At 44.4% G+C, this 27,975-nt stretch overlaps 1 protein-coding gene across 2 annotated transcripts in view; it reads left to right on the top strand.

Annotated features, from left to right (window-relative positions):
* SMAD2 (SMAD family member 2) overlaps window positions 1-27,975 on the top strand; it is a 67,273-nt gene that overhangs the window by 17,217 nt on the left and 22,081 nt on the right. Inside the window, exons 2-4 of one of the 2 annotated variants that reach the window (XM_044276322.1) lie at window positions 5,787-6,050; window positions 24,649-24,738; window positions 26,333-26,526. In XM_044276322.1, coding sequence (XP_044132257.1) covers window positions 5,815-6,050; window positions 24,649-24,738; window positions 26,333-26,526 — 520 coding nt within the window. In that variant the 5' untranslated portion in view covers window positions 5,787-5,814. The remainder of the gene's footprint in view (window positions 1-5,786; window positions 6,051-24,648; window positions 24,739-26,332; window positions 26,527-27,975) is intronic. The other variant, XM_044276323.1, reaches the window with a different exon arrangement.

The following is a 27,975-nucleotide window of genomic DNA, read 5'->3' as shown; positions in this document are numbered from 1 at the left end:
CGGCACGGAGAGCCATTAATATTAACTGCCTATTCTTGTTCGGACAAGAATAGGACAGGTTATATATAATAAAAAAATATTAACATAGCAACGGATGCGGACAGCAGACGGAGTGCTATCCGCTTCTTTTGCGGCCCCATTGAAGTAAATGGGTCCGCATCTGAACTGCCAAAACTGCGGCTCTGGTCTATGCTCGGGAGTCCTGCATTTTTTTCCTCTTTTTAAGGCCTTATGCACACGACCGTTGTGTGCATCCGCGTCCGTGGTTCCATTTTCCGTTTTTTTTCGCGGCTCCATTGACTTTCAATAGGTCCGTGGAAAAATCGGAAAATGCACCGTTTGGCAGCCGCATCCGTGATCTGTGTTTCCTGGCCGTCTAAAAAATATGACCTGTCCTATTTTTTTTCACGGTCAACGGTTCGCGGACCCATTCAAGTCAATGGGTCCGTGAAAAATCACTGATGCACACAAGATTGTCATCCGTGTCCGTGATCCGTGTCCGTTTTCCCTATCATTTTCAATGCAAACTTGACTTAGTTTTTTTTTTCACTTTTCATGTCCGTGGATCCTTCAAAAATCAAGGAAGACCCATGGACGAAAAAATGGTCACGGATCACGGACCAACGGAACCCCGTTTTGCGGACAGTGAAAAAATACTGTCGTGTGCATGAGGCCTAATGGAATCTGCAGTGGAGGTCCTGAATGCAGATGTGAATTCAGCCTAAGGGTTCATGCACACGACTTTTGTTGTTTTGTGGTCTGTTTTTCACGGATCTGTTCCGCATCGTTTTTTTTTCTTCTTCTCTGTTTTAAGTCCTCTTCCGTTCCGTTATTGCACAAAACATATCCATATGGGTTCCGTATTTGATCCTTTTTTTTTTTTTGCGGCTCAGAAACGTAAACAGTAACTTATTAATCACCAAACACATGAGCAATATGGGCTGGGCATAGCATTTCTACAGTATGGATCCGCAAAATACGAATGTTTTCTGCGTGCGTTCCGTATTTTTTGCAGACCCATTCACTTGAATTGGGCCTCGGACCATGATTTGCGGACAGTAATAGGACATGCACCGACGGAAATAGGGAAACTTAATGCACACGGAGTAACTTCCGTTTTTGGGGACCCATTGAAGTGAATGGTTCTGCATACAGTCCACAAAAAAAACGGAACGGAAGCAGAAAGAAAATACGTTTGTGTGCATGAGCCCTAAATTAAAGTTATTAAGGGTGTTGTAATAGATAAAGAGTAGAGTGTTTGGATATATTGTAATATTTTTTTTCTTGTTTCTGAACTGCAGCTTTGATCATATCCCTGTAGGAGCACCCGTCCCCGCTCCTGACAGGCCTGCCTGCATTCCCCATGTAATAGAGCTGGAGCATCTTTTCGTATAACCTTGTATCGTGCTGTTCCTCTTTTATTCCTACTAGATTTTTATTAATGGAGGGAATTAATGGAGTGTTCCCTGCACAATATGATGCCGGCAGCACTGATTGGATAACGTCAGACTGTGCAGGGACATACCCCCCCCCAAAAAAAAAAAAAAAAAAAATGGTCACGCCCAGTTGACAACTTCTGGTATGGAGAGCTGTTGGCTGTCAGGAAGCTGCAGGCATGATATCGCACCGGGGGACGTTCAGATGATTGCAGATATATCCGTGACTGTTCCATGCAAATCCATGTAAAAATACATGCACCCGTTCAGATAAATGGAACTGATTTTTGTTTCAAAAATCTCTTCCAAAAACTTGCGTTGTGTTTGTGTGAACCTACCCTTACATATTCCATGCAGGTTCTTCCAGGGAGGAAGACTGTTCTCGGGCTAAAAATAAAGGGCTGTCTAAGGCTGGTTTCACACGGGCGTTGCGGAAAAATGTGCGGGTGCGTTGCGGAAACACCCGCGATTTTTCCGCGCGAGTGCAAAACATTGTCATGCGTTTTGCACTCGCGTGAGAAAAATCGCGCATGTTTGGTACCCAAACCCGAACTTCTTCAAAGAAGTTCGGGCTTGGGATTGATGTTCTGAAGATTCTATTATTTTCCCTTATAACATGGTTATAAGGGAAAATAATAGCATTCTGAATACAGAATGCTTAGTATAATAGCGCTGGAAGGGTTAAAAAAAAACAAAAAACGTTAACTCACCTTATCCCCAGTTCCCGGTCGGTCTCTTCTTTAGCTGTGGGCTTGGGCTGAATGACCTTTGGTGATGTCAGATCACATGCTCCAATCACATGGTCCATCACCATGGTGATGGAGCATGTGATCTGACATCACCACAGGTCCTTTAGTCACAGCTAAAGAAGAGACCGACCGGGAACTAGGCGATCATGGGGATAAGGTGAGTTAACTTTTTTATTTTTTTTAACCCTCCCAGCACTATTATACTATGCATTCTGTAGTCAGAATGCTATTATTTTCCCTTATAACCATGTTATAAGGGAAAATAATACAGTGAATAGACTGTCACCTAGAACCCATGCGTGAAAATCGCACCGCATCCGCACTTGCTTGCGGATGCTTGCGATTTTCACGCAACCCCATTCATTTCTATGGGACCTGCGTTACGTGAAAAACGCAGAATATAGAACATGCTGCGATTTTCACGCAACGCATAAGTGTTGCGTGAAAATCACCGCTCATGTGAACAGCCCCATAGAAATGAATGGGTCAGGATTCAGTGCGGGTGCAATGCGTTCAACTCACGCATCGCACCCGCACGGAAATCTCGCCCGTGTGAAAGGGGCCTAAGTGCTAGCCCGACCCCCGTTACATCCATAGGATTTAACTTCAGTGACCTAAGAACTACAAAGAATAGACGGGTTGGGGATAAATGTTACATCCGCAGCCCCCTGGAACCATCTGCTATGTAAATTTTAGCATTGGCTGTCTGACACATGAGCAGATTGATGGGCTCCCCTCAGATGGCACAAGCCCTCTGTTATGTTTTGCTGTGGGTCAGACTCACTAACTGTACGTGTGGCGGCGTTACATTTCTCTGCACATTGTACTTCCCCCACAAGAATGTGTTATGTGCGGTATTTTATGTCATGGTGTAATAACAGATCTCCTCCTGTATGGAGTGGAAAGCTTGAAACTTCAGTTTTTTTAAATTTTTTAATTTTTATTTATTTATTAGTTATGAAATAGTAATAAATCTGGAAGTAGAAAAATTATATAAGGGGCTGTTCACACAGAAGGTTTTACTGCGGAATTTTGACGCGGACAGCTGCACCTTCTCTGAAATCCTACCGGCAGCCACATGGTTTGTCTCCTATTCATTTCAATGGAAGGCAGCACTGAGGATCGCAGAGCGACAGCTTAAAGGCTATGTACACCTTCTGGGCAATTTTTTTTTTTTCATGGTTGCATTTTACTCATTTGGGGCTAAAATAATTTTTTCAATTGGTCTTTATTAAAAATATTGATCCGTTTTGTCACAATGGGTTAGCTGTTTTTCTAGCCGTGTGCATCCTACTTTCACTTTGTGCCATCTCTAAATTACTAAGAGATCATAAACTCTTATTTAGGCCACATTCTTATCAGTAAGATAAGGATTGAAATTTCAGTGTTTATAAGTTCTGAGAGCAGAGATAAGGAGTCCGTCAGCTGAGCTGCCTGATGGAGCAGAGAAAATTCAGATTCTGCTAGTAGAGCAACTTGGCTCTGTACAGAGAAAAGGGTTCCATATTTTTAATAAAGACCAATAGAAAAAAAGATATATAGCTCCCAATGAATACAATGCAATAATAATAATAATAAAAAATAACAAATTGACACCAAAGGTGTACATAGCCTTTAAAGCCGCACTGAGAGTGGACATGTCTCTTCTCGGTGTGGCTGCGGCTTTAAGCCTCCTCGCTGCAATCCTCAGTGCTAGCTCCCATTGAATTGAAGGAAAAAACACGCATCTCAGGCGAAATTTCTGCGTGGGTGTCTGCGCCAAAGTTCCACGGCAAAAGATACTGTGTGAACATACCCTAAAAGTCCTTGTGCACAAACATTGGTACACTGCCAATTTTGTCGGCTGTATAAACAGAATAACCGCATATAATTTTTTTTTTTTGGCCACCTGCGTATTTTGATGCATTTATATTGTTTGCAAACGGTGGTCCAGATTTACCATCCCTATAGATGGTCTAGACCCGCAGAAGATTTATCACAGGGGTTCAGGCCGGATCATAATGTGGGGCCGGGTCTGACACTTTTCTTGGAGACAGATTTTTATGCCTGAAAGGTAATACATAGAGAGAGCTCCAGCATGCTGTGTTTTAAAGAGAAGCCAGAAAGATGAGAAAAAAAGCCGACCTAATGAACAAAAATGAAAGGAGCAAAAATATACGTGCATGGTCCTGCTTTTCATATTTTCCATAGACCTTCAGCTAACGTCTGGAGCATGTGTTATAACCACAAAAAATGCAAAAGTGCAGAAATACTGTAGCTTGCCTGCGCGGCACTCGGCGGCAGTAGCTTGCCTGCGCGGCACTCGACGGCAGTAGCTTGCCTGCGCGGCACTCGGCGGCAGTAGCTTGCCTGCGCGGCACTCGGCGGCAGTAGCTTGCCTGCGCGGCACTCGGCGGCAGTAGCTTGCCTGCGCGGCACTCGGCGGCAGTAGCTTGCCCTGATACGTAGCAGCAGCTCAGTGACAAATGGTTTTCCTGAGGCTATCCCATGTAACATATTACGATGCAGTGAAAAGCGCATTGCCGATGAATTATCATTTCAATAAACATGCAATACAAATATTATTCGTTTTTTCATGTACATCATTTTTTTTTTTTTTCTTTGTGGTAACGCCCCCTGCGTTTTTCCAGTGGCTGAAATTGTGGTCCTGCATTCATGAGTGGACTAATGATGGGTTCACATAGGGGCTGATTATCCGGAACGAGCGTTAATACAAATGATCGTTCCTGATCTGCCTGTGTAAAGTTGCGGCCATAATCTGCGATCGCCAGATGAACCAGCGAGAGATTTATTAGCTTCAAAGGATAACCCATGTAATGGGATCAGATAAAGCATGTGACGTGTTGTAGGCTTCAGGGGCCACACCTTAGACCTGTGATAGGAGCATTCTCTTCTGTAATCTTATATTCAGTATGGCGATGTCAGAAATATGTTGCTTTTTCAATAGGGATTCTTATTTTTGGCATGTTCCCTTCCTAATGTCTTCTCGTAGGCCTGCTCCACCTGGCTGCTTTCCTACTAGACCAGGAATGGCCTAGCTGCGGCTCTCCAGCTGTTGTAAAACTACAACTCCCACCATGCCCTGCTGTAGGCTGATAGCTGTCGCCAGACTGGGCATGCTGGGAGTTGTAGTTTTGCAACAGCTGGAGAGCCGCAGCTTGGCCATCCCTGCACTAGACCAATCTTTGTCCTGTCCACTGTGCTCTTTTTCCCTCGCAGTAACTACATTGCCTACTCATAGTGGTATCATATTTATATGACTGTGTGATGCAGGCGTCAGCCACCTCTGGCACTCCAGCTGTTGTAAAACTACAACTCCCAGCATACACACTTGCTTGGCTGTTCTCAGAACAGTGAATGAAGCATGCTGGGAACCTTAGTTTCACAACATTTGGCGTGGGGGAGGTTGCTGACCTCTGTCCAGAGTAAGATTTTAATTTTTATTTTCCCCCCCCCCCCCCCCTCTTTTTTTCCTACATGACCATAATTTATTTTCATTTTTTTTTTTGCTGCTATGATTAGTACCTGAGTAGTCGTAGGTCTCTAGGCGGGTTGCTGGGTCTCTGAGCACCTCACAACTTATGCGCTATGTCTCTTTTAGGTCAGACTTGAGTTGAGACTGCACCATTATGTCCTCCATATTGCCCTTTACACCTCCCGTTGTGAAACGTCTCCTGGGATGGAAGAAGTCGGCGAGTGGCACCACAGGCGCTGGTGGCGGGGAGCAGAACGGTCAGGAAGAGAAATGGTGTGAAAAGGCGGTGAAGAGCCTGGTGAAAAAGCTGAAGAAGACGGGACAACTGGATGAGCTCGAGAAGGCGATCACAACGCAGAACTGCAATACCAAATGTGTTACCATCCCAAGGTATACGCTCAGATTGGCTTTACCTGATCTCGCTGCTGACATTTGGATGAGTGCACCGGCATAGTGTGTGTTTAACCCCTTGGCAGAGCGTGGCTCAGACAAGTTCTTCTAACTCGTTTTACATCACTAACATTTGACATAGCAGATGTGACCGGGTCTTGTGCTTTCCTCGCACATTTATGAGCTGTTTTTGTAATCTAAAAGAATTGGTCTCTTTTTTTTTTTTTTTTTTAATCTGCCTCCACAAGCTTCTGTGGTGTTCTCTCATAGCTGGGAATTGTTCCCGCAGGATCCTGCTCTTTGTGTCTTACACAACTCAATGATCGTACACTGAGGCAGTCCATTCGTTAGGAACTAGCCGCGTCACTCAGTTACTCATTCTAGTGACGTCACTACCTTCCTGGTGGGCTGCACGGTGGGTCTTGCAACATAATGGCTATGTTTATCAGGCTGCTTCGTACCGAGTTTCTGTCTGCTGACATTTCAGAATATATTAAGGAAATGAGAGCAAAGCGTCTTACTTTATTATCAGGGTCACCACTTTTAGTAGCGGGTGTAGAATGGCTTCCCTTCCCCGCTGCCTAAACCAGGGATGGGCAAACTGCGGCTCTCCAGCTGTTGTAAAACTACAGGTATCAGCCTACAGCAGGGCATGATGGGATTTGTAGTTTTACAACAGCTGGAGAGCCGCTAGGTTTGCCCATCCCTGGCCTAAACAATTAGAGCCATTTTTTCCCCCTTTAGGCCCATTTCCTTTTATCAGATATTATGGGAAATCTCGGGAGTAGGGCCAGGCTAATTTTCCCCCCCAAAAAATAAATCTTGATTTTATTATTGTCAACTTTAGGATCCATTTACACGTCCGCAAATTGTGGATCTGCAAAACGCAGACATCGGCCTTGTGCATTCCACATTTTGCGAACCACACATGGTCTTCCCTGTGGACAAGAATAGGACATGCTCTATCTTTTTTTTTTTGCGGGACAGTACTACAGATGCGGACAGCAACACGGTGTGCTGTCCGCATCTTTTGCGGCCCCATTGAAATGAATTTTGCGGAGCGGATGCTGACCTGTTTATACGGACGTCTGAATAGACCCTAAGGGTACATTCACACGACCGTGTGAAATCCTTTCCGATTTGCGGTCCGCAAATAATGGAACCATGTGTCCGCATATGTTTTCAGTTTTTTTACAGTCCGCAAAAAACTGAAGGAAAAAAAGAGAGAGAAAAAAAATGAATTATTAAGGCCTTCAAAAATACGGAAACTGATCCTCAAAAAACGGATGACATACGGAAACCATTCCGTATGTCATCTGCAATTTGCGGATCCGTTGACTTGAATGGTGCTGCGGACCGATCTGTACGGACAATAGTAGGACATGCTTCATATTTTTGCAGAATAGAAATGCGGACACACGGATGCGGATAACATACTGAATGTTGTCCGCACATTTTATTCACCTATAGGAATGAATGGGTCCGCTTTTTTTTTTTTTTTTTCTGGCAATGACTTTTCTTTTGCTATAGAATTGTAGTTTTTAGGGACACCGTTTTGGTGTACCTATAATTTATTGATTAAAGGGGTTGTCTGTTTTATTTAGGCCTCCTGCACACGAACGTGCGCGCCCCGTGGTTGTGCTGCGGCCCACAAATTGCGGGCCGCAATGCACTAACACCGTCAGGACAGGTTCTATCTTTTTGTGGAACGGAAGTACAGGACGAAACCCCACGGAAGTACTCCGTACTCCTCCCGTAGGGTTTGGTTCCGTGCTTCCGTCCCGCACCATTCTACATCTCTGGATTTGCGGACCCATTGAAGAGAATGGGTTCAAATCCGTGATGCGGAATGCCCACAGAACGGCACCCGCACAAATGCGGTCCGCAATACGGCAACAGGGCGCACACGCTCGTGTGCAGGAGGCCTTATATTGATGGCTTATCCTCAGGATAGGTCTTCAATATCAGATCAGCGGGGTCTGACTCCCAGCACCCCTGCAAATCAACTGCCTTCCCTTTATTGTTTACCTGCTTGTTGTCTCAACCGCAGTAATGAGCAAGTGTAATTACACCTATGCACAGAAAAGAGCTTTCCCATTGAAATGAAAGAGACAGCTTCTTGTCATTACACCTGCTGCCCGCTGCTGTTGTGATGCCGAGCAGGTAAACAATGAAGGGAAGGCAGCGCCCGTACAAGCACAGCCTTCTCTTCAACCAGCTGATCAATGTGGGTGCCGGGAGTTTGACCCCCACCGATCAGATGTTGGGGAGCTATCCTGAGAATAGGTCATCAGTGTTAAAATCCCAGAAAACGTATAACTTTATTTCCCTGTAGACAAGTGGGTTAGAAAAACAGGAGATTACATAAAAACGTATAGTTATTATCGTGTCTCCGAATTAGTTGTGCACAATCCGGCTGTGCTATAATAATTTTTCTAAGTGACCTTACCTTGCAGATTCTGTCTCTAGCATGCACTTAGAATACTATTAGCCCTGCTCTGTCTTTTAGGCTATGTTCACACAGCAGAATTATGCATTAAAAAAAAATCTGACGTGTTCTTGCCATGGAATCTGCGGCAGAAGTCCAAGACTCCCGCTTAGATTTCTGTTGTAGTTTCAGTTTGAACTACTGCGAATCTGCAGATTTGGCCCTATCCGTTGTGCACGTGCCCACCTCTGCTTCATTGCAGCATCATGCTTGATATATTTTTATTTTTATTGCCAAAAAAGCACATTTCAAGTCTGCGTGTTGAGAAATCTGTGGCGTTTGAACTGCAGCGCTGATTTCCATTTATTTCATGGGGCACTTTTATTTTAAGCAGTTTTTGACATGGATTTCGTGGCAGAAAACGCTTTCCGTTATACCCTAAGGTGTCTTTCACATTAACTATACGGATTGTGTCAGAATCTGTTCAGGGAAAAACTGATGGCATTCCATTTTTTTTTTCTATGATTGCGTTCTGAGAGTGTGTATTTTTTATTTTTATATTTATTTATTTTTTTCTCCGAAATGCATGTGTCTTTAATGTGCACCAGAAAAAAATTGGGAGACTGACAATCTACATCTGCCAGCAACCATTAGGGAAAAACGTATTGCATCTGGACACCTTCTATTTTTCACGCAAGCCCCGTTCACTTTTATGCAGCCAGAGCTGCGTGAAAAACGCACTATATAGAACATGCTGCGATTTTCCTGAACGCTGAGATGAAGTGTGAAACACGATGCTCGTGTGCACAGACCCATTAATGCACGCATTGCATCCGGACAGAAAGCTCTCTTGTGTAAAAGAGGCCTAAGGCTAATTTCACTTACTGAGTTTTTTTCCATCTGTGTGTGGTCCGTTTTTACAATGGGTCGCCATCTGGACTAAATCCTGACCCGTTCATTTCAATGCACTATGTTTCACTGATCATATGTCCGTTCAGTATAAATTGCAGTGTTTTCTATCTTAATCAGTTTTTCATGCAGAACTGCTTCACTTAAGGCCTCATGCACACGACAGTTTTTTTTCACGGTCCGCAAAAAACGGGTCCGTAGGTCCGTGATCCGTGACCGTTTTTTCGTCCGTGGGTCTTCCTTGATTTTTGGAGGATCCACGGACATAAAAAAAAAAAGTCGTTTTGGTGTCCGCCTGGCCGTGCGGAGCCAAACGGATCAGTCCTGAATTACAATGCAAGTCAATGGGGACGGATCCGTTTGACGTTGACACAATATGGTGCCATTTCAAACGGATCCGTCCCCATTGACTTTCAATGTAAAGTCTGGAGTTCTTTTATACCATCGGATTGGAGTTTTCTCCAATCCGATGGTATATTTTAACTTGAAGCGTCCCCATCACCATGAGAACGCCTCTGTTAGAATATACTGTCGGATATGAGCTACATCGTGAAACTCAGATCCGACAGTATATTCTAACACAGAGGCGTTCCCATGGTGATGGGGACGCTTCAGGTTAGAATATACAAAAAAACGGTGTACATGACTGCTGCCTGGCAGGTGCTGCTAGGCAGCAGGGGGCAGACCTCCCCCCCCCCCCCTGTTTTTAACTCATTGGTGGACAGTGGGCCCCCCCCTCCCTCCCCTGTAGTTAACTCGTTGGTGGCCAGTGTGCGCCCCCCCCACCCCCACCTCCCTCCCTCTATTGTAGTAATAGCATTGGTGGCAGTGTGCGCCCCCGCCCCCCCTCCCTCCCTCTATTGTAATAATAGCATTGGTGGCAGTGTGCGCCCCCCCCTCCCTCCCTCTGATGTAATAATAGCATTGGTGGCAGTGTGCGCCCCCCCCTCCCTCCCTCTGATGTAATAATAGCATTGGTGGCAGTGTGCGCCCCCCCCTCCCTCCCTCCCTCTATTGTAATAATAGCATTGGTGGCAGTGTGCGCCCCCCCCTCCCTCCCTCTATTGTAATAATAGCATTGGTGGCAGTGTGCGCCCCCCCCCCCCTCCCTCCCTCTATTGTAATAATAGCATTGGTGGCAGTGTGCGCCCCCCCCCCCCTCCCTCCCTCTATTGTAATAATAGCATTGGTGGCAGTGTGCGCCCCCCCCCCCTCCCTCCCTCTATTGTAATAATAGCATTGGTGGCAGTGTGCGCCCCCCCCTCCTCCCTCCCTCTATTCAGCAAAGGAGACAGATGGAGATGCCGGGCTACGCGAATAAGTGGACTAAGGTGAGTTAAATAAAAAATTTTTAACCCCTCCAGCCCTATTGTACTATGCATTCTGTATTCAGAATGCTATTATTTTCCCTTTATAACCATGTTATAAGGGAAAATAAAAATGATCGGGTCTCCATCCCGATCGTCTCCTAGCAACCGTGCGTGAAAATCGCACCGCTTGCGGATGCTTGCGATTTTCACGCAACACCATTCATTTCTATGGGGCCTGCGTTACGTGAAAAACGCACAAAATAGAGCATGCTGCGATTTTCACGCAATGCATAAGTGATGCGTGAAAATCACCGCTCATGTGAACAGCCCCATAGAAATGAATGGGTCAGTATTCAGTGCGGGTGCAATGCATTCAACTCATGCATCGCATCCGCGCGGAATACTCGCTCGTGTGAAAGGGGCCTTAGTCTTTCACTGAACAGACCCAGACATGTTCCATATCGCTTATCTGAAAGAGGCCTTGGCATCCCGTGTCCAGTACAAGAGTCAGTGCTGTAAATGTAATGTGTTTCTAGGTGACAAAGCAGGACACTCTGGGGGTCATTTACAAAGACCGGCTTTTTTGGTGGTCTTTGTTTCCCCCACTTCGTTGCTGGAGGCTTTACCTAATTTATGGTGAGGTGCAGGCCTCCTCCTAAATTCGACGCACCTCCGGCAGTCCTTGCTCCTGGAGTAGAAACTACTCCAGCCCCTGCTTTCATGCTTAAATCTTAGTAAATTTCCCATGGCCAAAGCCTCGGCCTAGCCCCCGCCAGTCAAGAGGATGACTTAAAAACGCCCACAGGGCAATGTATTGTTTTAAAGGTGGTATCCAATTTCAAGAACCACCACCACCACCACCACATGTGCCAGCCCCTCACTGGTAATATACTTACCCCGCTCCTGGTCCCTGCACTGCCGCTGCTTCTCCCTGCACACGGATGAAAACATCCGGGGGGGTTAGCAGCCAATGGCAGGTGGGACAAGCCTCCCTAGCATCGCGGGTGACGCTAGGGAGGCTTGTCCCTGTCCCACCTGCCATTGGCTGCTCCCCTCCTGACAACGGATGTTTTCATCTGTGTGCAGGGAGAAGCAGCAGCGGTGGTGCGGCATTGGGGTAAGTATATTACTGGTGAGGGGTCCGGCACATGTGAGGGGAGATGGGGGTTCTTGAAATTGGATAACCCCTTTTAAAGGCATTTAAAAAGTTTAAAACTTGCATAAAAACTTAAAGAAATGACCCCCCTCTGTCTCCTAGTGCATAGGTATAAGCAGCTCACAGCATGGGCCTCGGCAGTATGTGCTGCTATGTAGCAAAGAATCTGCAATGCAAGTTATTTAGAAAGTTAATGAATGTGCGCACTCCCACCATGGAGTCTGTGGAATTAGAGGTAGACTGGCAGAATTGTGGATTAAATTTTTTAAGAAATAATCGCCTGAGCATTTCCTTGATATATTCTGTGAAGTGGACATGAGTGAACAGGCAGCATGTCCTCCTTTCGGTCCAGATAGAACAGTTATCATAGGAGGTAGGTTGCTACCCACCAGGTCTTCTGCACCAGAGGATCAGCTTTACTGAGTGAGCCACCAATTGACCTGTTTTGATAAGGGGTCGCTTCTAAAGTTTACTCTGGCGTTATTTCCTTGGTCAACACTTCAGTGTCATTTCAGAACTCCCAAAGCTGAATGCTATTTGTTCACTTTGTGCTGCGTAAGGACTGATTGTGCCCGGGCAGCTCCTGCCGATCCAGGAGAGCATTTCATTCTATCCCACGAGTTTATTTCATTTATTTCTGTCCTCTTTCCCACACATGACACGGCCGCATTCAGAATGCTTTTCTTGTCGGGGGTTTCCAGGATTTAACATGGATGGACTATCCTTAAAGAGAACCTGTCACCGGAATTTTGTGTATAGAGCTGAGGACATGGGTTGGTAGATGGGCGCTAACACATCCGCAATACCCAGTCCCCATAGCTCTGTGTGCTTTTATTGTGTAAAAAAACTGATTTGATACATATAACAATTAACCTGCGATGTGTCCTGTATGTGAGATGAGTCAGGGACCGGACTCCTCTCAGGTTAATTTGCATATGTATCAAATCAGGTTTTTTACACAATAATGGCACACAGAGCTATGGGGACTGGGTATTGCGGATGTGCTAGCGCCAATCTAGCAACCCATGTCCTCAGCTCTATACACAAAATCCCGATGACAGGTTCCCTTTAAAGGGGGTATTGCTGGCATATCTCTAGAATATTGATCCGAGGCTCTTTTCCTGAGTTCTGATACTTTTTCCTAATCTACAAGGTAGGCCTTTGCAATGAGGGCATTGCCATTGCTATTTGTACCCAAGCTCCTCTCCTTTCTGTGGCCAGCCCCTCCCCCACTGCATTGATTGACAGGGCGAGGCAGTGGCAAGGCAGCGAGGCAGGAGCTGGCCTCAGAAAGGAATGGAGGTTTGGTGCCAGCAAGAGCAATGGTGACGCACTCATTGCACCAATGGCTCACAGTGCCGCTCTTATCCATGCTGGGGGTCTCTGGTACCTGCGTCTTAGGCACATTATGGCAGCTGCGGTATTGAATACAGCACCCTAAGCTTTTTTGGGTACAACAATGAGGGGCTGCAGAACTTTAACCCCTTTCTGCTGATTCTTTTGGGTAAAGTTAGGTCACACAGCACTAAATCAGTGCTGTGTCCTCTCTGCTCTTCTTATCGGTGGGGGTCTTAGAGTTCAGAGGCCTATGGCGGCACTTTCTAGGATTGGATTAACCCTTTAAATTCTAATTGTGTTCCCTGTGGTAAGCTATATAGGCCTATAGGGTTTGTTAGTAAGGATGCTTTCACGTGTGCAGATTTTGATGCAGTTTTTAAAGCCAAAGTTGGGAATAGATAATAAAGGTAGATTTTAATTATTTTTTTAAATCCTCACAGTTTTGTCATCTGCGTTAAAAAAAATAATAATAATATTGAAAACGTACTATTATCTTGTTTTGCCTTTTAGTGTGTTTCGTGACCAGAGATGCGCAGCCCACTGCCTGGTATATTGTATTATCCTTTTGCCAATCAGAAATGATTGTATCTGGGGCCATAGCTACAAACCCTCATTTTTGCTCGAGCTGTTCTAGTGTCCGCAGGGACTTTCCTACGATTTGCTCATTTTGCATGCAACAGCAGTATGAGGATCTGACTGGGTTCACAGTGGCCCATTGCCAGGGATCCGCAGCCTCCGGCACTCCAGCTGTTCTGAAACTACAACTCCCAGAATACGCCTTTCACTTCTATGGGAGTTACAAGAACAGCCGAGTAAATGCGCATGCTGAGAGTTGTAGTTTCACAGCTAAAAAAAATTGTTTTATGGGCTCCGATGAGCCGAAGTAAGTTATTCACGAAGTCGCACCCGACATCGTTGAATAACTTCGGTAATTGATTATTACAGTGAAAAACCTTGGAACCAAACTCCTGCTTCGGTCCATCGGCTCATCGGAGCACATACATTCTAATACTGTACGGAGACGAATCTCCGTACAGTATTATAACAATTTTTTTTTTAACGAAGCGGCTTCAGATGTAGCATCTAAAGTCGCATTGACATATCTAACTGTGACCATTTCCAAAATTCTTTAAATAAATAAAAGGTAATTGCTCTTAGTAATTACTGCAACAACATTTTTGAGTTTTTCCAGTGATGCAATACAATATGCATGTGGTAGTTTTTATTTTTTCAGCAGAGGTTAACTCCTTATACCTGCCCCAATAACTAATAATAGCAGGGCTTGTAAACACAGGGTTTATACCTCACATTTTTTTACCATTTTTGCCTCACTGCAGGAAAAACAGGTTTTACTTAGGATTGCGGTCTGTGCTACACATTAGCAGGGGATATAGAGTCAGCGGCTCCTTTAAGAGCCTGAGGATTGTCAAAGGCTGTGGAGCCATAGTCAATGTGGAACGCGTCTCTACAGTTAAAGGGGTCCTCTCACTTCAGCAAGTGGCATTTATCATGTAGAGAAAGTTAATACCAGGCACTTACTAATGTATTGTGATTGTCCATGTTGCCTCCTTTGCTGGCTGGATTCATTTTTCCATCACATTATACACTGCTTGTTTCCATGGTTATGACCACCCTGCAATCCATCAGTGGTGGTCGTGCTTGCACATGCACAATATAGGAAAAAGCACCAGCCTATGTGCGCTCCCATGGTCCCGGCCACCAGAGAGGCTGACGCTTTTTCCTATAGCGTGCAAGCATGACCACCACTGATGGATTGCAGGGTGGTCATAACCATGGAAACGAGCAGTGTATAATGTGATGGAAAAATTAATCCAGCCAGCAAAGGAGGCAATATGGACAATAATATATGCCACTTGCTGAATTGAGACAACCCCTTTAACTCTTGTGGAATACCTAAAGTAACCCAGTTTCTGAAATCGGCTTTGAATAGTTTAAGGGGTGTAGTTTCTAAAATGGGGTCATTTATGGGTGGTTTCTATTATGCAAGTCCCTCAGTCACTGAATTGGTCCTAAAAAAAAAACGGTTTCAGAAATTTTTTGGGAAGTTGGATTTTTTTTTTCAAAATGTATTTTTCGGTCTACAAAACATGGATCCGCAAAAAATGCGGATGACATCTGTGTGCATTCTGTGTTTTATGGAACGGAACAGCCGGCCCCTAATAGAACAGTCATATCCTTGTCCGTGATGCGGACAATAATAGGACATGTTCTATTTATTTTATTGCGGAATGAACATATGGAAATGGAATGCACACGGAGTGACGGTCTGCAAAAAAAACACACGAATGGGCAACGAAATAAAGTACGTTTGTGTACATGAGCCCTAAACGATATAGACCCAAATTTACCGTTTAAGTACCACGTGTGATGAAATGGCTTGTATAAGTAAAAGCGTTCCAAAGTTACCACAAAGTGACACATGTCAGATTTGCAAAGTTAGGACTGGTCAGGAGAAGATGGTAAGGGGGTAAATGGTCCAGTCTGGAAGTGGTTAAAAGGGTTATCTGAGAATTTGGTATCAATGTCACTTGTGAACGGCAGAATCTCATTCGCCATAATAGATTTCCAAAATGAAAATGGGCCCGGTACTTGAGGGTTAAGGCGTTATTACGTGGGGCAATTATCAGGGATGAGTGTCTGTATGAACTTGTCTGTGTGCCACCCATCACCTGATGATCGCATTTTGTATCCGGTGCGTAAAATCATGGTTTGCCAGCAGCGCATCGCTGGTGACCAGTGAATGTGTGTGGGGATAAGACATTGCAGTAGTGATTGTTTTATCCCTATGCTAAAGTGATGATTGCTCCATATAAATGCAGCTCTCACCTCTATTCTCAATCTGGCAATTATCAGGCCTGTTCAGTTTGTTCCTGATAATTTTCAGGGCATTAGTGCTACTTTCCATAAAGCCGTTATTTTACTGGGGTAATTGTAATTTTGGTGGTCGGGGAGTCGGCAGCTTCTGGTCACTAATCTCCAGAGGGAACGGGGATCAGTCATGTTTTAATTTAAAATTTTCCAGACCCTTCTCTTTACTGAAGGGAGTCGTCGGCGGATGGTCCCACCGGACCCTATACACACGAGACTTCACTGGCAGCTCCTTGTTTGAACGATTAGGGGTTCATCTCGGCGTCTGAATGGATTTCTCTGCTCAAGATAATCTGATTTAAAAAAAATTATATAATTTCACGTTGTTTGAGTCTAATTGCATTTGGCCCGTCTCCTGAAGCTGAGTGTGTGCTGGCTGCTCCCTTGTGCGTCCCACGTTGTGTAATCCATCTATCTGTGTTTGCTTTGCGGCCTCTCAAGTATTTGATAAAAATACCAGAGGTCAGCTACGCTCCTGTAATGTAGAGAGCATGGAGAGTATTATAAAGTTCCAGGGCTAAGTTACTTTCATCACTGACTGTTTCGTCTTCGACCTGTTACCCATCCCCTAAACACAGCCTTTTCTTTCATATGGGACCGGTGACCTCACCGAAAAAGAAGACCCCCTTTGTGGTCTGCTGTCTTCTGGCGCTCTGAGCACCAAAATCAACAATTTATCCTGGCCAGAAAGACAAGATGTCAAAGGGTTGTCCGGCTGACACTTTATTCTTCAAAAATGGCATAAGAAAGTAAAAAAGTGACACTGTCCCAACCGCCCCTCACGTTTTCCAATACAATTACAATGGTAAATGTATGGTGTCATTAAAAAAAATATCTTGTCCTGCAGAAAAAATAAGTCCTCATATGGCTATGAGAATGGAGAATGTAAAAGGTTCTGGCTACTGGAATGTGCCAAGAATAGGCACAGGCTGTATGCGCCGGCATCGGTGCATTAACCCTCGCATTGCCGCAGTCAGCGCTGACCACGGCATGGATCCTGCCGGGTCCGGGGTGACCATCGGGTCCCCGCACTCCTGTGACGGGTACCTAATGGCAGGAAAGGCAGCCTGGCTGCCTTCCAGGACAGCCTGTAAGATCCAGCCCCCTCGATCTCACAGGCAGGAAGGCTGTAAGTGTATTACAGGGTGTATTACACTTATAGCCAATGCATTACAATACAGAAGTATTGTGGTGCATTGTAAAGGGGATTAGACCCCCAAAAGTTGAAGTCCCAGAGTGGGAGAAAAAATAAAGTTACATAAAAATTAGGTTTTACAAAAAAAAATTAGTTTCATGTAAAGCTCCCAAAAAAAGCATCCTTTTCCCAAAATAAAGCATAAAATGTTTTGCAAAAAATAGGGGAAAAAAAAGTAGACTTATTAGGTATCGCCGCGTCCGTATCGACTGACTCTATAAAAATATCACATGAGCTAACCCCTCAGATAAACACCATAAAAAAATAATAATAAACTGTGCTAAAAAAACATTGTTGTCAGCTTACATGACTAAAAGTGCAACACCAAGCGATCAAAAAGGTGTATGCCCCCCAAAATAGTACCAATCTAACCGTCACCTCGTTCTGCAAAAAATGAGCCCCTAAATAAGTCACCCAAAAAATAAAAAAAAACTATGGCGCTCAGACTATAGAGAACTAAAACATGATTTTTTTTATTTTTGTTTCAAAAATGCTTTTGTTGTGTTAAATATAAAAAAGTAGACATTAGGTATTGCCACGTCCGTAACCACCTGCTCTATAAAAATACCACAGGACCTAACCCCTCAGGTAAACACTGTAAAAAATAAATGTCAAAAAAGCAATTTTTTTTGTCACCTTACATCACAAAAAGTGTAATAGCAAGCGATCAAAAAGTCGTATACCCCCTAAAATAGTACCAATCAAACCGTCATCTCATACCGCCAAAAATTAGCCCCTACATAAGACAGTCGCCCCAAAAAATTAAATAAAATATGGCTTTCAGGATATGGAGACACGAAAAAATCTTTTTTTTTTTTTTTTTAGATGCTTTATTATGTAAAACTGAAACAAACCACCCAAAAAATATTTGGTATTGTCTCGTCCGTAACAACCTGCTCTATAAAAATACCACATGAACTAACTTGTCAGATGAGTGTTGTAAATAAAAAATAAAAACTGTGCCAAAACAGCTATTTTTTTATTTTTTGCCTCGCAAAAAGTGTAATATAGAGCAACCAAAAATCGTAGGTAACCAAAACTGCCACCTTATCCTGTAGTTTCCAAAATGGGGTAATTTTTTGTAGTTTCTACTCTGGGGGTGCATCAGGGGGTCTTCAAATGTGACATCGCAGAATAAAATTATCCCAGTGAAATTTGGCTTCCAAAAACCATATGGTGCTCCTTTCCTTCTGCGCCCTGCCGTGTGCCTGTACAGCAGTTTACGACCAGATATGGGGTGTTTCTGTAAACTGCAGAATCAGGGCAATAAATATTGTTTTGTTTGGCTGTTAACTCTTGCTTTCTTACTGGAAAAAATAGATTAAAATGGAAAATCTGACAAAAAGTGAATTTCTGAAATTTCGTCTAAATTTTCATTTAATTCTTGTGGAACACCTAAAGGGTTAATAAAGTTTGTAAAATCAGTTTTGAATACCTTAAAGGGTGTATTTTAAAAAATGGGGTCATTTATGGGTGGTTTCTATTATGTAAGCCTCACAAAGTAACTTCAGACCTGAACTGGTCCTTAAAAAGTGGGTTTTGGAAATTTTCTGAAAAATTTCAAGATTTGCTTCTAAACCTAAGCCTTCGAACGGCCCCAAAAAAGAAAATGTAATTTACAAATTGATCCAAACATGAAGTAGACATATGGGAAATGTAAAGTAATAACTATTTTAGGAGGTATCCCTATCTGTTTTAAAAGTAGAGAAATATAAATTTTTAAACATTTTTGGTAAATTAGTTTATATTTTAAAAAATTTTATAAATAAAAATGAAATATTTTGACTCAAATTTACCACTGTCATGAGGTACAATATGTGACGAGAAAGCAATCTCAGAATGACCTGGATAAGTAAAAGCGTTTTAAGGTTATCACCACATAAAATGACACATGCCAGATTTGCGAAAAATGGGCAGGAAGGTGAAAAATGGCAGGGTCCTTAAGGAGTGAAAGCCACGAATGCACAAAATGCTAAAATCCGCCCCACATGACCGCTTACGTGCACATGATTTCTGCACTGTGTATAATAGATTTGTTAATTGCCTGACTTTGCTTGTGCTGTGGATTTTCCATGCTCCAATATCAGCTTCACAGCAGTCACGGAACTCACAAGCGGAGCCCCGAACGCTAGTGTGAAAGTAGCCTAAAAAGAAAGGCCTGGTTTCCTGAGACAAACCTGTTGCAGCTCTCCCCAATAAGGCTCCATTCACACGTCCGTGGTGTGTTGCGGATCCGCAACACACCCGCCCGGTACCCCTATAGAAATGCCTTTTCTTGTCCGCAAGCTGCGGACAAGAATAGGACATGTTCTGTCTTTTGCGGAGCTGTGGACCCGAAGATCGGGGCCGCGCTCCGCAAATGCGGACAGCACTCTGTGTGCTGTCCGCATCCATTCCGTCCCCATAGAAAATGAATGGGCCCGCACCCGTTCCGCAAAAAATTGCGGAACGGATGTGGACCCATTTGCGGACGTGTGACTGGAGCCTAAGGGGGCATTCACATCACAGTATCTGTTTTTCGGTCTACAAATTGGGTTTCCGCAAAATACGTATAGCGGCCATCTGCATTCCACAAGCACGTCCTGCACTTTGTTTTTTTTTAAGCGGGGCTGTAGAACTGACATAAGCACTGTCTGCTGTCCACATCTTTTGCATTGAAATGAATGAGTCCACATCTGACCCCAAAAAATTGATGCAGACCAAAAATACAGTTGTGTGAATGTCACCTTAACCACCTAACTGTTTTGCCGGAGTCCAGCTCAGGCAGTGGGAAAAGTGGCTAACTGAAGGGGGGAGGGCAGCTTTAGCTGCTGATATCTCCTGAATGGTAGCAGCTAGAGACATGGAACTGGTCTTGTTTGAAAGATGACATCCCATACAAGACCAAAATGATAGCTGAAGTCCAAGCAACAGAGGAGAAATCGCTGTTAGAAATCGGGTGAGGAATAATCGCTGGTAAAACCTGATTATACTTTCACTTTCAGCTGCATTCACCGCACCCTGATTTCTATCAGTGATATCTTCCCCTGTACTGAACATATCGATGTTATTCTGGTATCGTATGAAATCTTGGAATGCCAGTGTACCTTGCAACCGAACCAGAGTTCTCTGGAAATGTTTTTATTTTTTTAACAGTAGAAATTGGTCTATCTGGCGAGACTTCGCGAAGTAACTTCGGCTCATAGGAGCCAATACATTCTAATACTGTATGGAGCGCTCGCTCCGTACAGTATTCAAATGGAATATTATGCGAATCGACTTTGGATGTTTCATCCGAAGTTGATTCGATCATCCCTAGTCTGCGTGTATAAAACCTTTACTTATTGAACACATATGTGTATTCTATTTCTTAGGCCTCATGCACTCGACCGTTGTGTGTTTTGTGGTCCGCAAATTGCGGAACGGCAAGGACAGCCTTTAATATAACTGCCTATTCTTGTCCGCAAAGTGCGGACCACGGAATGGAGCAATGCATGCGGACAGCTCGCGGAGTGCTGTCCGCATCTTTTGCGCCCCCATTGAAGTGAATGGGTCCGCATCTGAACCGCCAAAACTGCGGCTCGGATACGGACCAAAACAACGGCCGTGCGCATGAAGCCTTACTCGTACTAAATCCAAGCCGCTGGATATTGTTAGTAGGAGGTAGAGAGGATTACGCTGAAACTTGAACTTCGTGGGTAAGAACAGAGGAGATGTCAAGCAGGTCCAGATAAGAGCTTGGAGTTTATTTCTCCAGATTAAAGTCACTGACATCAAAAAGAGCTTCTTACGTGTTGCAAGCGGACACAGAACTTACAGCGTAATCTCCACGAGTGAAAGGACGTTATTTTTTTTATTTTTTTTTTATTTGCATTTGATTGTGCCAGAACTAGGCCCGCGGAGGTCAGCAACCTCCAGCTATTGTGAAACTACAACTCTGAGCAAGCATACTCAGAATTCCCATCAAAGTGAATGGAGCACACTGGGAGTTGTAGTTTAACACTACAATTGGAGTGGCGGAGGATTCTGACAGCCGAACTAGAAGATGGCATAGGCCTATGCTGAAGTCATATATTCAGTGGTGAGTTTGCAGGCATGTAATGATTTGTGGGATACGTTGGATTTCTCAGTTTATTGATTATTTGGTAGAATTTCATCCATTTTGAATGAACCTTTAATACACCACAGATTTTCCTCCAGCAGTCCTGAGGTGGAAAATCTGGAGTGTATTAACCTTAAGCATACCCTTAAAGGGGTATTCCAGTTGTAGCAAGTTATCAACAGTTAGTTTAGGGCAGTGTTGGCGAACCTATGGCACGGGTGCCAGAGGCGGCACTCTGAGCCCTCTCTGTGGGCACCCGCACCCTGGAAAAAGTCTATGGCACACTAATATGACTTAGATTTTTCCTGCCCTTCATCAGCGCAGGGCTCGCTATGAACAGCACAGGCAGCGCACGGAGTGTAGCAGGCTATTATTGCTAAATGATAGAGTACATGGAAAATTTACTATGTTTGTTTGACTGTAGAATTCAGGTTAAATTACCGTGTTGGCACTTTGCGATAAATAGGTGGGCTTTAGGTTGAAGTTTGGGCTCTCAGTATCTAAAAGGTTCACCATCACTGGTATAGGGGATAACTATCAGATTGGTGGAAGTCCAACCGCTGGGACCTCCACCGATCATGAAGACGGGGGCCCTGTACCCTGTGGAGCCCCCCTAAAGTGCATGGTGTGTCTGGTCGGAAATGTGCGCCGCACCATTCATTTCTGTGGGAGCGCCGGAGGCCGCCGAGCGTTATACTGGCATAGTATGTCAGAAACTATCAGGGAATGCCCGGCTCCCGAGCCCACCACCTATTGGGGTTTACTGCCTCTCCTTTTAGAGATGTGACAAGCCACAGTATGGCAGCTTGTCAGATTATTTAGCCACCATGAAACATGTCGGGGGGAGGGGGGGTTAATTCTGCTTTCTGTATTTATTATTAATGAATTTCATCTTGGTATGGCAGAAGAAAACGGGGAATGGTCGAGGTATAGACTGGCATAACCTGTGCCTGGCACCTGAGACTTAGCACGATGCAGCTGAAAACTGCGAGTATTCAACTTGATAATGACCACGTGGTTTGCGGTTTACATGCTGGCGTGCTCTTTGAGGAAGGCTTTGGCTCGTCTCCTGCTAAGGGGGCACTTGGTTCAGCAGCGAGCACGGCTGGACCCTCGTGATGCAACAAAAAACCGCATGGCCGTGCAACCTGCTGCGGTTGGATAATGGCTGGTTAAAAGAATTTAATTTTTAATGGCCATTTGCTTTTGTGGGTAAACCTGTAAGCTGCCCGGCCATTGACTGACAACCAACTTCTACCAGCTGCATCCTTAAAGTGTGATCCTGCCCTAAGTTATAGATCTGAAGTGTGTATGTATGTATGTATATATATATATATAATATATATAAAAATGCCAATTATAAGCAGCAACTTAATGGTGCCCGATTGCTCCGCATCTGAGAAGGGTGGAGCTAATTGTATTTGTTTTTTTAATGTGCTTGACATGTAGTCATTCACTTGATATTTTTGTTACATGTTCCTTGGCCACGTGGCAGTTAGCGTGGTATCTGCTACATGTACAGACACTCTCTTTCTTCATCATTGTTAGTGATACCTCCTAGTAACGATTAGAAGCACAAACTATCTTTAAGCCTTGATTAGAAACAACCCAGTGATGATAACGAGAAAAATCCCAATTTATCCACATTTCTCCCCGTCTCGTGTACATACAGGATTGTGATATTCACACAGAGATTTCCTATGGAGATTGATTTTCTCCTGGATACATCTGGCATTTTTAAGAGGAGCTCTTATGGAAGCAGCAGTTACACTGTGCGAATACGGTATAGTGTGATGGGGTATTGATAGGCTTTGCTTGCTGGGGGTCCGAGCTCTGGGCCCTGGTGTAGCGCTGCGTCCCCCTCACTCTTTTGCAGCAAGACCTATTTAAGTGAATGGATGACGGTGCATTTCCCTGTACCACCAAGTGGCTGGGAGAACCGCCATGCAGAGACCGCCTATAAGGGCAAGTCTTACATGGGCCGATGTCGGGCATTAAAACGTGCAAGGCTGCTCTCCATTTCTGTGGGCGTTCCATAAATGGCCGAGCAGGCGGACCTTCACGTGAATGGAGTCCATGCTTCAGTGCACTTTCATTTACTTTGGGGGCTCCATTCTAGAGATAGGTGCGGGTCCCAGAGCTGTCTGACACTGGAATATGCCACCAATATCTGAGATGAGACAGCCCTTTAAACATGTTCTTGTGCCTCTCGCACAATCTTATGAAAGTGATAGATAGACGAGCCATTGTCCATCCCGTAATTACTTTGCATCTTGCTGGCAGCACAACCCTTTACACCGGGCAATGTGCTTCCGATGAAGATGCCATTACTTGACAAAAGAGTGTTTTGCTTGTTTTTTGGTTGAATGACGGCACCTTTACCAGAGCAATTATCCAGAAGGAGCGCTGTTTATTCCCGATAATTGACCTGGTGTTTGTCCAGTGTAAAAGCGCTCTTAAACTAGTCCTGCGGCCCCTTCATTCTCAGGATTGATGGAGGACCTAGCGATATGACATTATTTTCCAGGGTAGGAAAAACCCTTTAAAGGGGTTGGCTCATCACAGACATCGATGGCATTTTGCAGCGTCACCTCTGGGACTCGCTCCTACCGGGAGAATGGTGCGCTCTCCATTTATCGAGTGGAGCACAGTTGGTTATTTTCGGACACCACCTTTCTATTCACTGCCATGGGACCGCCGAAATAGCCAGGAACTCCCTTAGTGATGAATGGAAAGCGCCCTCTACACTCGTGGGTGCTCTCTATTCACTGTGAGGGGTCTCGTTCTGGAGATAAAGCAGATTCCAGAGGTGGCAATATGCCACTAATGTCTGAGTGGGGGGGCAGTATATTCTATCGGTATTGATATTGGCCTACCTGCAAGGTCTGCTTCTCTATAGCCTATGCATTAATACAGGACCACCAACCGCTCTGTGCCGACGCCATGACTTGTGTGTGTCATTCATGTTTCGCCGCTCATTTTCGGAGATGGCGCGGGAGTCGGGGGGGGGGGAAGGGTTGTCCTGAATTCTGTAAATCCCCCGAGCTGCATTGTGATATCCATCCACTCTCCGCTCCTCTGTGTTCAGCTTTTCCACATTGTCATAGCTTCCTTCCGATCACTTCTTCCATTTAACCCCTTCCTTTACACTAACGATGCCATTCTTTTGTATCTTATATGTGAAGGAAGTGTTCTGTACATTTTCTCCATGTTTTGACCTCATGGTATATCAAGTAACCATGCTTCCATTGTTCACATCAATTTTTGTTTTTTTTTTCAATTTATTGCACAGCACTTGCTCTGAAATTTGGGGACTGAGTACACCAAATACCATAGATCAGTGGGATACCACAGCCCTTTACAGCTTCTCTGAACAAACCAGGTGAATATTCTGCACTCTGTCGCCTAGAAGGAGAGGGAGAGGGTCTAGCCGTGTATCGCAGGATGCTTCTTAATCAGTTTACAAGTACATTCTGGATGTTAATTTTTTTTATTTTTAGCTTTTATGTTTTATTTTCTTTATTAGCTGATGTTTTGACCAACGAAATCAGATTTTGGAGTGTGCCTGTTGACCGGCCACGGTGGAAGTAGCCATCTTGTGGGTGGAAACATTAGCAATTGTAGGCGGACGTCCTTGACGCCGGCTGTTCCTTGCAATTCGATCGCCCGCGGTGCCCTGAAAACCTGATTCCCTTCCACCGTGCTAGACAACACGTACATTTTAAATTTGTTTACGGACCCCAAGAGTAGCCCGTAGAGCTTATTATTCAATCCATCATTCCACGGTTCTTTTTGTCAGCCATTTGTATTGATTGAGGAGCAAGAGAATTGACGCTTCAAACAATACTAGATTATTTCTCAGTTTTATGTTTCATTATTTTTTTTTTTTCTGTTTGTCTTTTTTATTTTGTTCATTTCATAACCATTTACATCTGCATTTGTGTATGTACATATGCAGTTAGTCTTCATGGTCTATTGTGCGAAAAGCAAGCGGGAGGGGGCGTTAGAAGGTAGGTTCACCGTTGAACACCATTTCTACAACTGAAAAAGTTGAGTCACTTTTGCAAATATGTCACATCGTAGCACTCCAGAGCTGCCTTCGCAATTCTTCCATGTCTGATGTATGCAAATTGCCAGAGAGAGAAAGCTCTGCGCAGCGGACAGGGAGCAAGGGTAAGCATTCAGCTTGTGAAGAATTTTGAGTGCAGCTCTGGAGCACAAGTTGTGTAACGGACATATAAAGTGCCTCAGCTTTTTATGTGGGTTTATTCCATAGGTAAATGATGTTCAATAGTGGACAGGCTTTAAATCGGGTATATTTTTATTTTAATTTTTTTTAAATTTAGACTGCTTTTACTTTGCCACGCTTCTCCTTAATGCATCTTGCAGCTGATAGCGTCTGCTTTTACACTAGTCGGGCTTGTCTCCGAATGTAGGTAACTATTAGTGTAGAGCAGCTAGGGGGCGCTATAGGTGCAGTCCTAAATTTTCTCATCAGGATGGTTCTGCTGTGCAATATGCCGCCTCCTGTGAACATTAGGATACATGTCAGTGTCTCGGCTTTGCTTATGTTTTTGCTCCTTTTTTTTTTTTCCAGCGCTGCTGCCGTCTTTGTGTTTGCATGATGATCTAGCCTCCATTTTGCTGCAGCTTCTCTCTACGCTTGGTTATAAACTCGAGTGTATCTTCATTTTTATTTTTATTTTTTTCTGCCTCTCAACCAGTTGCCTTTCTGCCAGGTGTATGTGTTACGTACGTGTAAGTGGCGGGTACATGAATCCACAGCCCTGTACCTCCTCGTCTCGGTGAATGCTGACGTAGCTCCTGCTTTCTCTGTGCGCTCTCTCTGCTGAAATCTTCCATCTCCTCTTCTTGCTTCAGTGTTTGTACTTTTAACGCGATGGGATAATTTTAATGGTTTCTTCTTTCTTTCTTTTTTTTTTTTTCTCCCTAATATCCATTCTTGCTCTGCCCAGGTCTCTAGATGGCCGCCTTCAAGTGTCTCACCGCAAGGGCTTACCGCATGTTATTTACTGTCGTCTTTGGCGCTGGCCCGATCTCCATAGTCATCACGAACTAAAGGCGATTGAAAATTGTGAATATGCTTTTAATCTTAAGAAGGACGAAGTTTGTGTCAACCCTTATCACTATCAGAGGGTGGAGACGCCAGGTAAGTACACTTGTCCTATGCCTCTCTGTGACCAGTTTGACGTCTGCTTACTCTGACAGATTCATATACGATTCTTTATGAAACCAGTCGTAACAAAAAACTAGACTGATCTCGTTGGCTGGCACTGGGTAGAATGGCACAGCAGAGCGCTGCTTGCTGCTCTGACGCACTGAAAATCCAATGACGTCAATGGACAAGTGACAGGATACAGGTCTATAGTGAGAAAACCCTATCTAAACGATAGGTGATAACTCTTCTCTTTTGGGTGCCTGATCACAAGAATGGGGGTCCTGGACTTCTCAGTGTGAATGGAGCAGTGCTGCGTATGTATGCTCAAAACTCCTTTCACTTCTTTGGGACTGCTGGAGATAACGCCAAGTGCTTTATTCAACAGCCCCATACAAATAAATGGAGTGGTGATATCACATGTGAACCCTGGGATCCTTGTTCTCATGATCACTTAGGCTCCCATTGGTTGAATACTCATCTCAGGATAGGTCATCAATATCAAATCGTCGGGGGTCCGACACCCGGCACCCTGGCCAATCAGCTGTATGGGCGTGGTGGACCCCCGTCTATCTGATATTGACTTATCCTGAGTATAGGTCATGAATATTAAAAAGCCTAGACAACCCCTTTAAGAATATCATCTCCTTCTTACTGTAAAGTGTCCTCCGAAGTTTTTGCAAATACCGTAAGACTTGTTTTGTTTCGCCTCTATCATGTCAGTTCGTTTATTTGCGTAATTTTCATATAGGCATTTATGCGAATAAACGAACTGAAACGTGATAGAGGCAAGACAAAGTCTTGCTATATTTCCAGAAACTTTGGAAAGGCCTCCGCGGAGGACATACATTTTACAGTAGGACGGGGCCCTTATTATTAACCTAGTTTTTAGATACAGAAATACAAACCCAATTTGCTCAACCCTAGTTATTACACACCACGATCTGCCGCCTGCAAAGATAAGTTTTTAACATGTCAAAAGATTTGGATTGCCCAATGATCGAGCGTTTGTTTGTTCACCGGGCAATCGGCGGCAGTTTTACACTGCAGAATGATCTCTAACAAGTAATCAGTTGAATGCTTGTTAGCGATTTATCTCTCAAAAAATCGGGTAGTGTAATACATGCTTTAGAGAGGAGAAGCAAAACATCCTGTTCCCTGCAATCTACACCGAAATCGGTATATGACTGTGCCGCAACAATAAGGGTACATTCACCCCGTGTCTGCAGTCTACATCTTTCATATGCACTAGCGCAGCGGTCCCTAACCACTGGGCCCTGGAAGATTGTTTGCCGGGCCGCGGCAATACAGAGGAGGGTAGATGCCAGGACAGGGGCGGGCAGGGGGGAGGGCCTGCAGCCCCGCAAGTGCTTTTTTTCAGTGTGGCGGCCGGGCCCTCCTTATATTTTGAGTGCGCCAGCGCTGCGCTTCGTAACCTGTTAT

The sequence above is a fragment of the Bufo gargarizans genome, chromosome 1, assembly GCF_014858855.1.
Source record: "Bufo gargarizans isolate SCDJY-AF-19 chromosome 1, ASM1485885v1, whole genome shotgun sequence".
Taxonomy (NCBI): domain Eukaryota; kingdom Metazoa; phylum Chordata; class Amphibia; order Anura; family Bufonidae; genus Bufo; species Bufo gargarizans.
The sequence above is the reverse complement of the archived record's forward strand: the minus strand, read 5'-3'. Positions and strand labels throughout refer to the sequence as shown.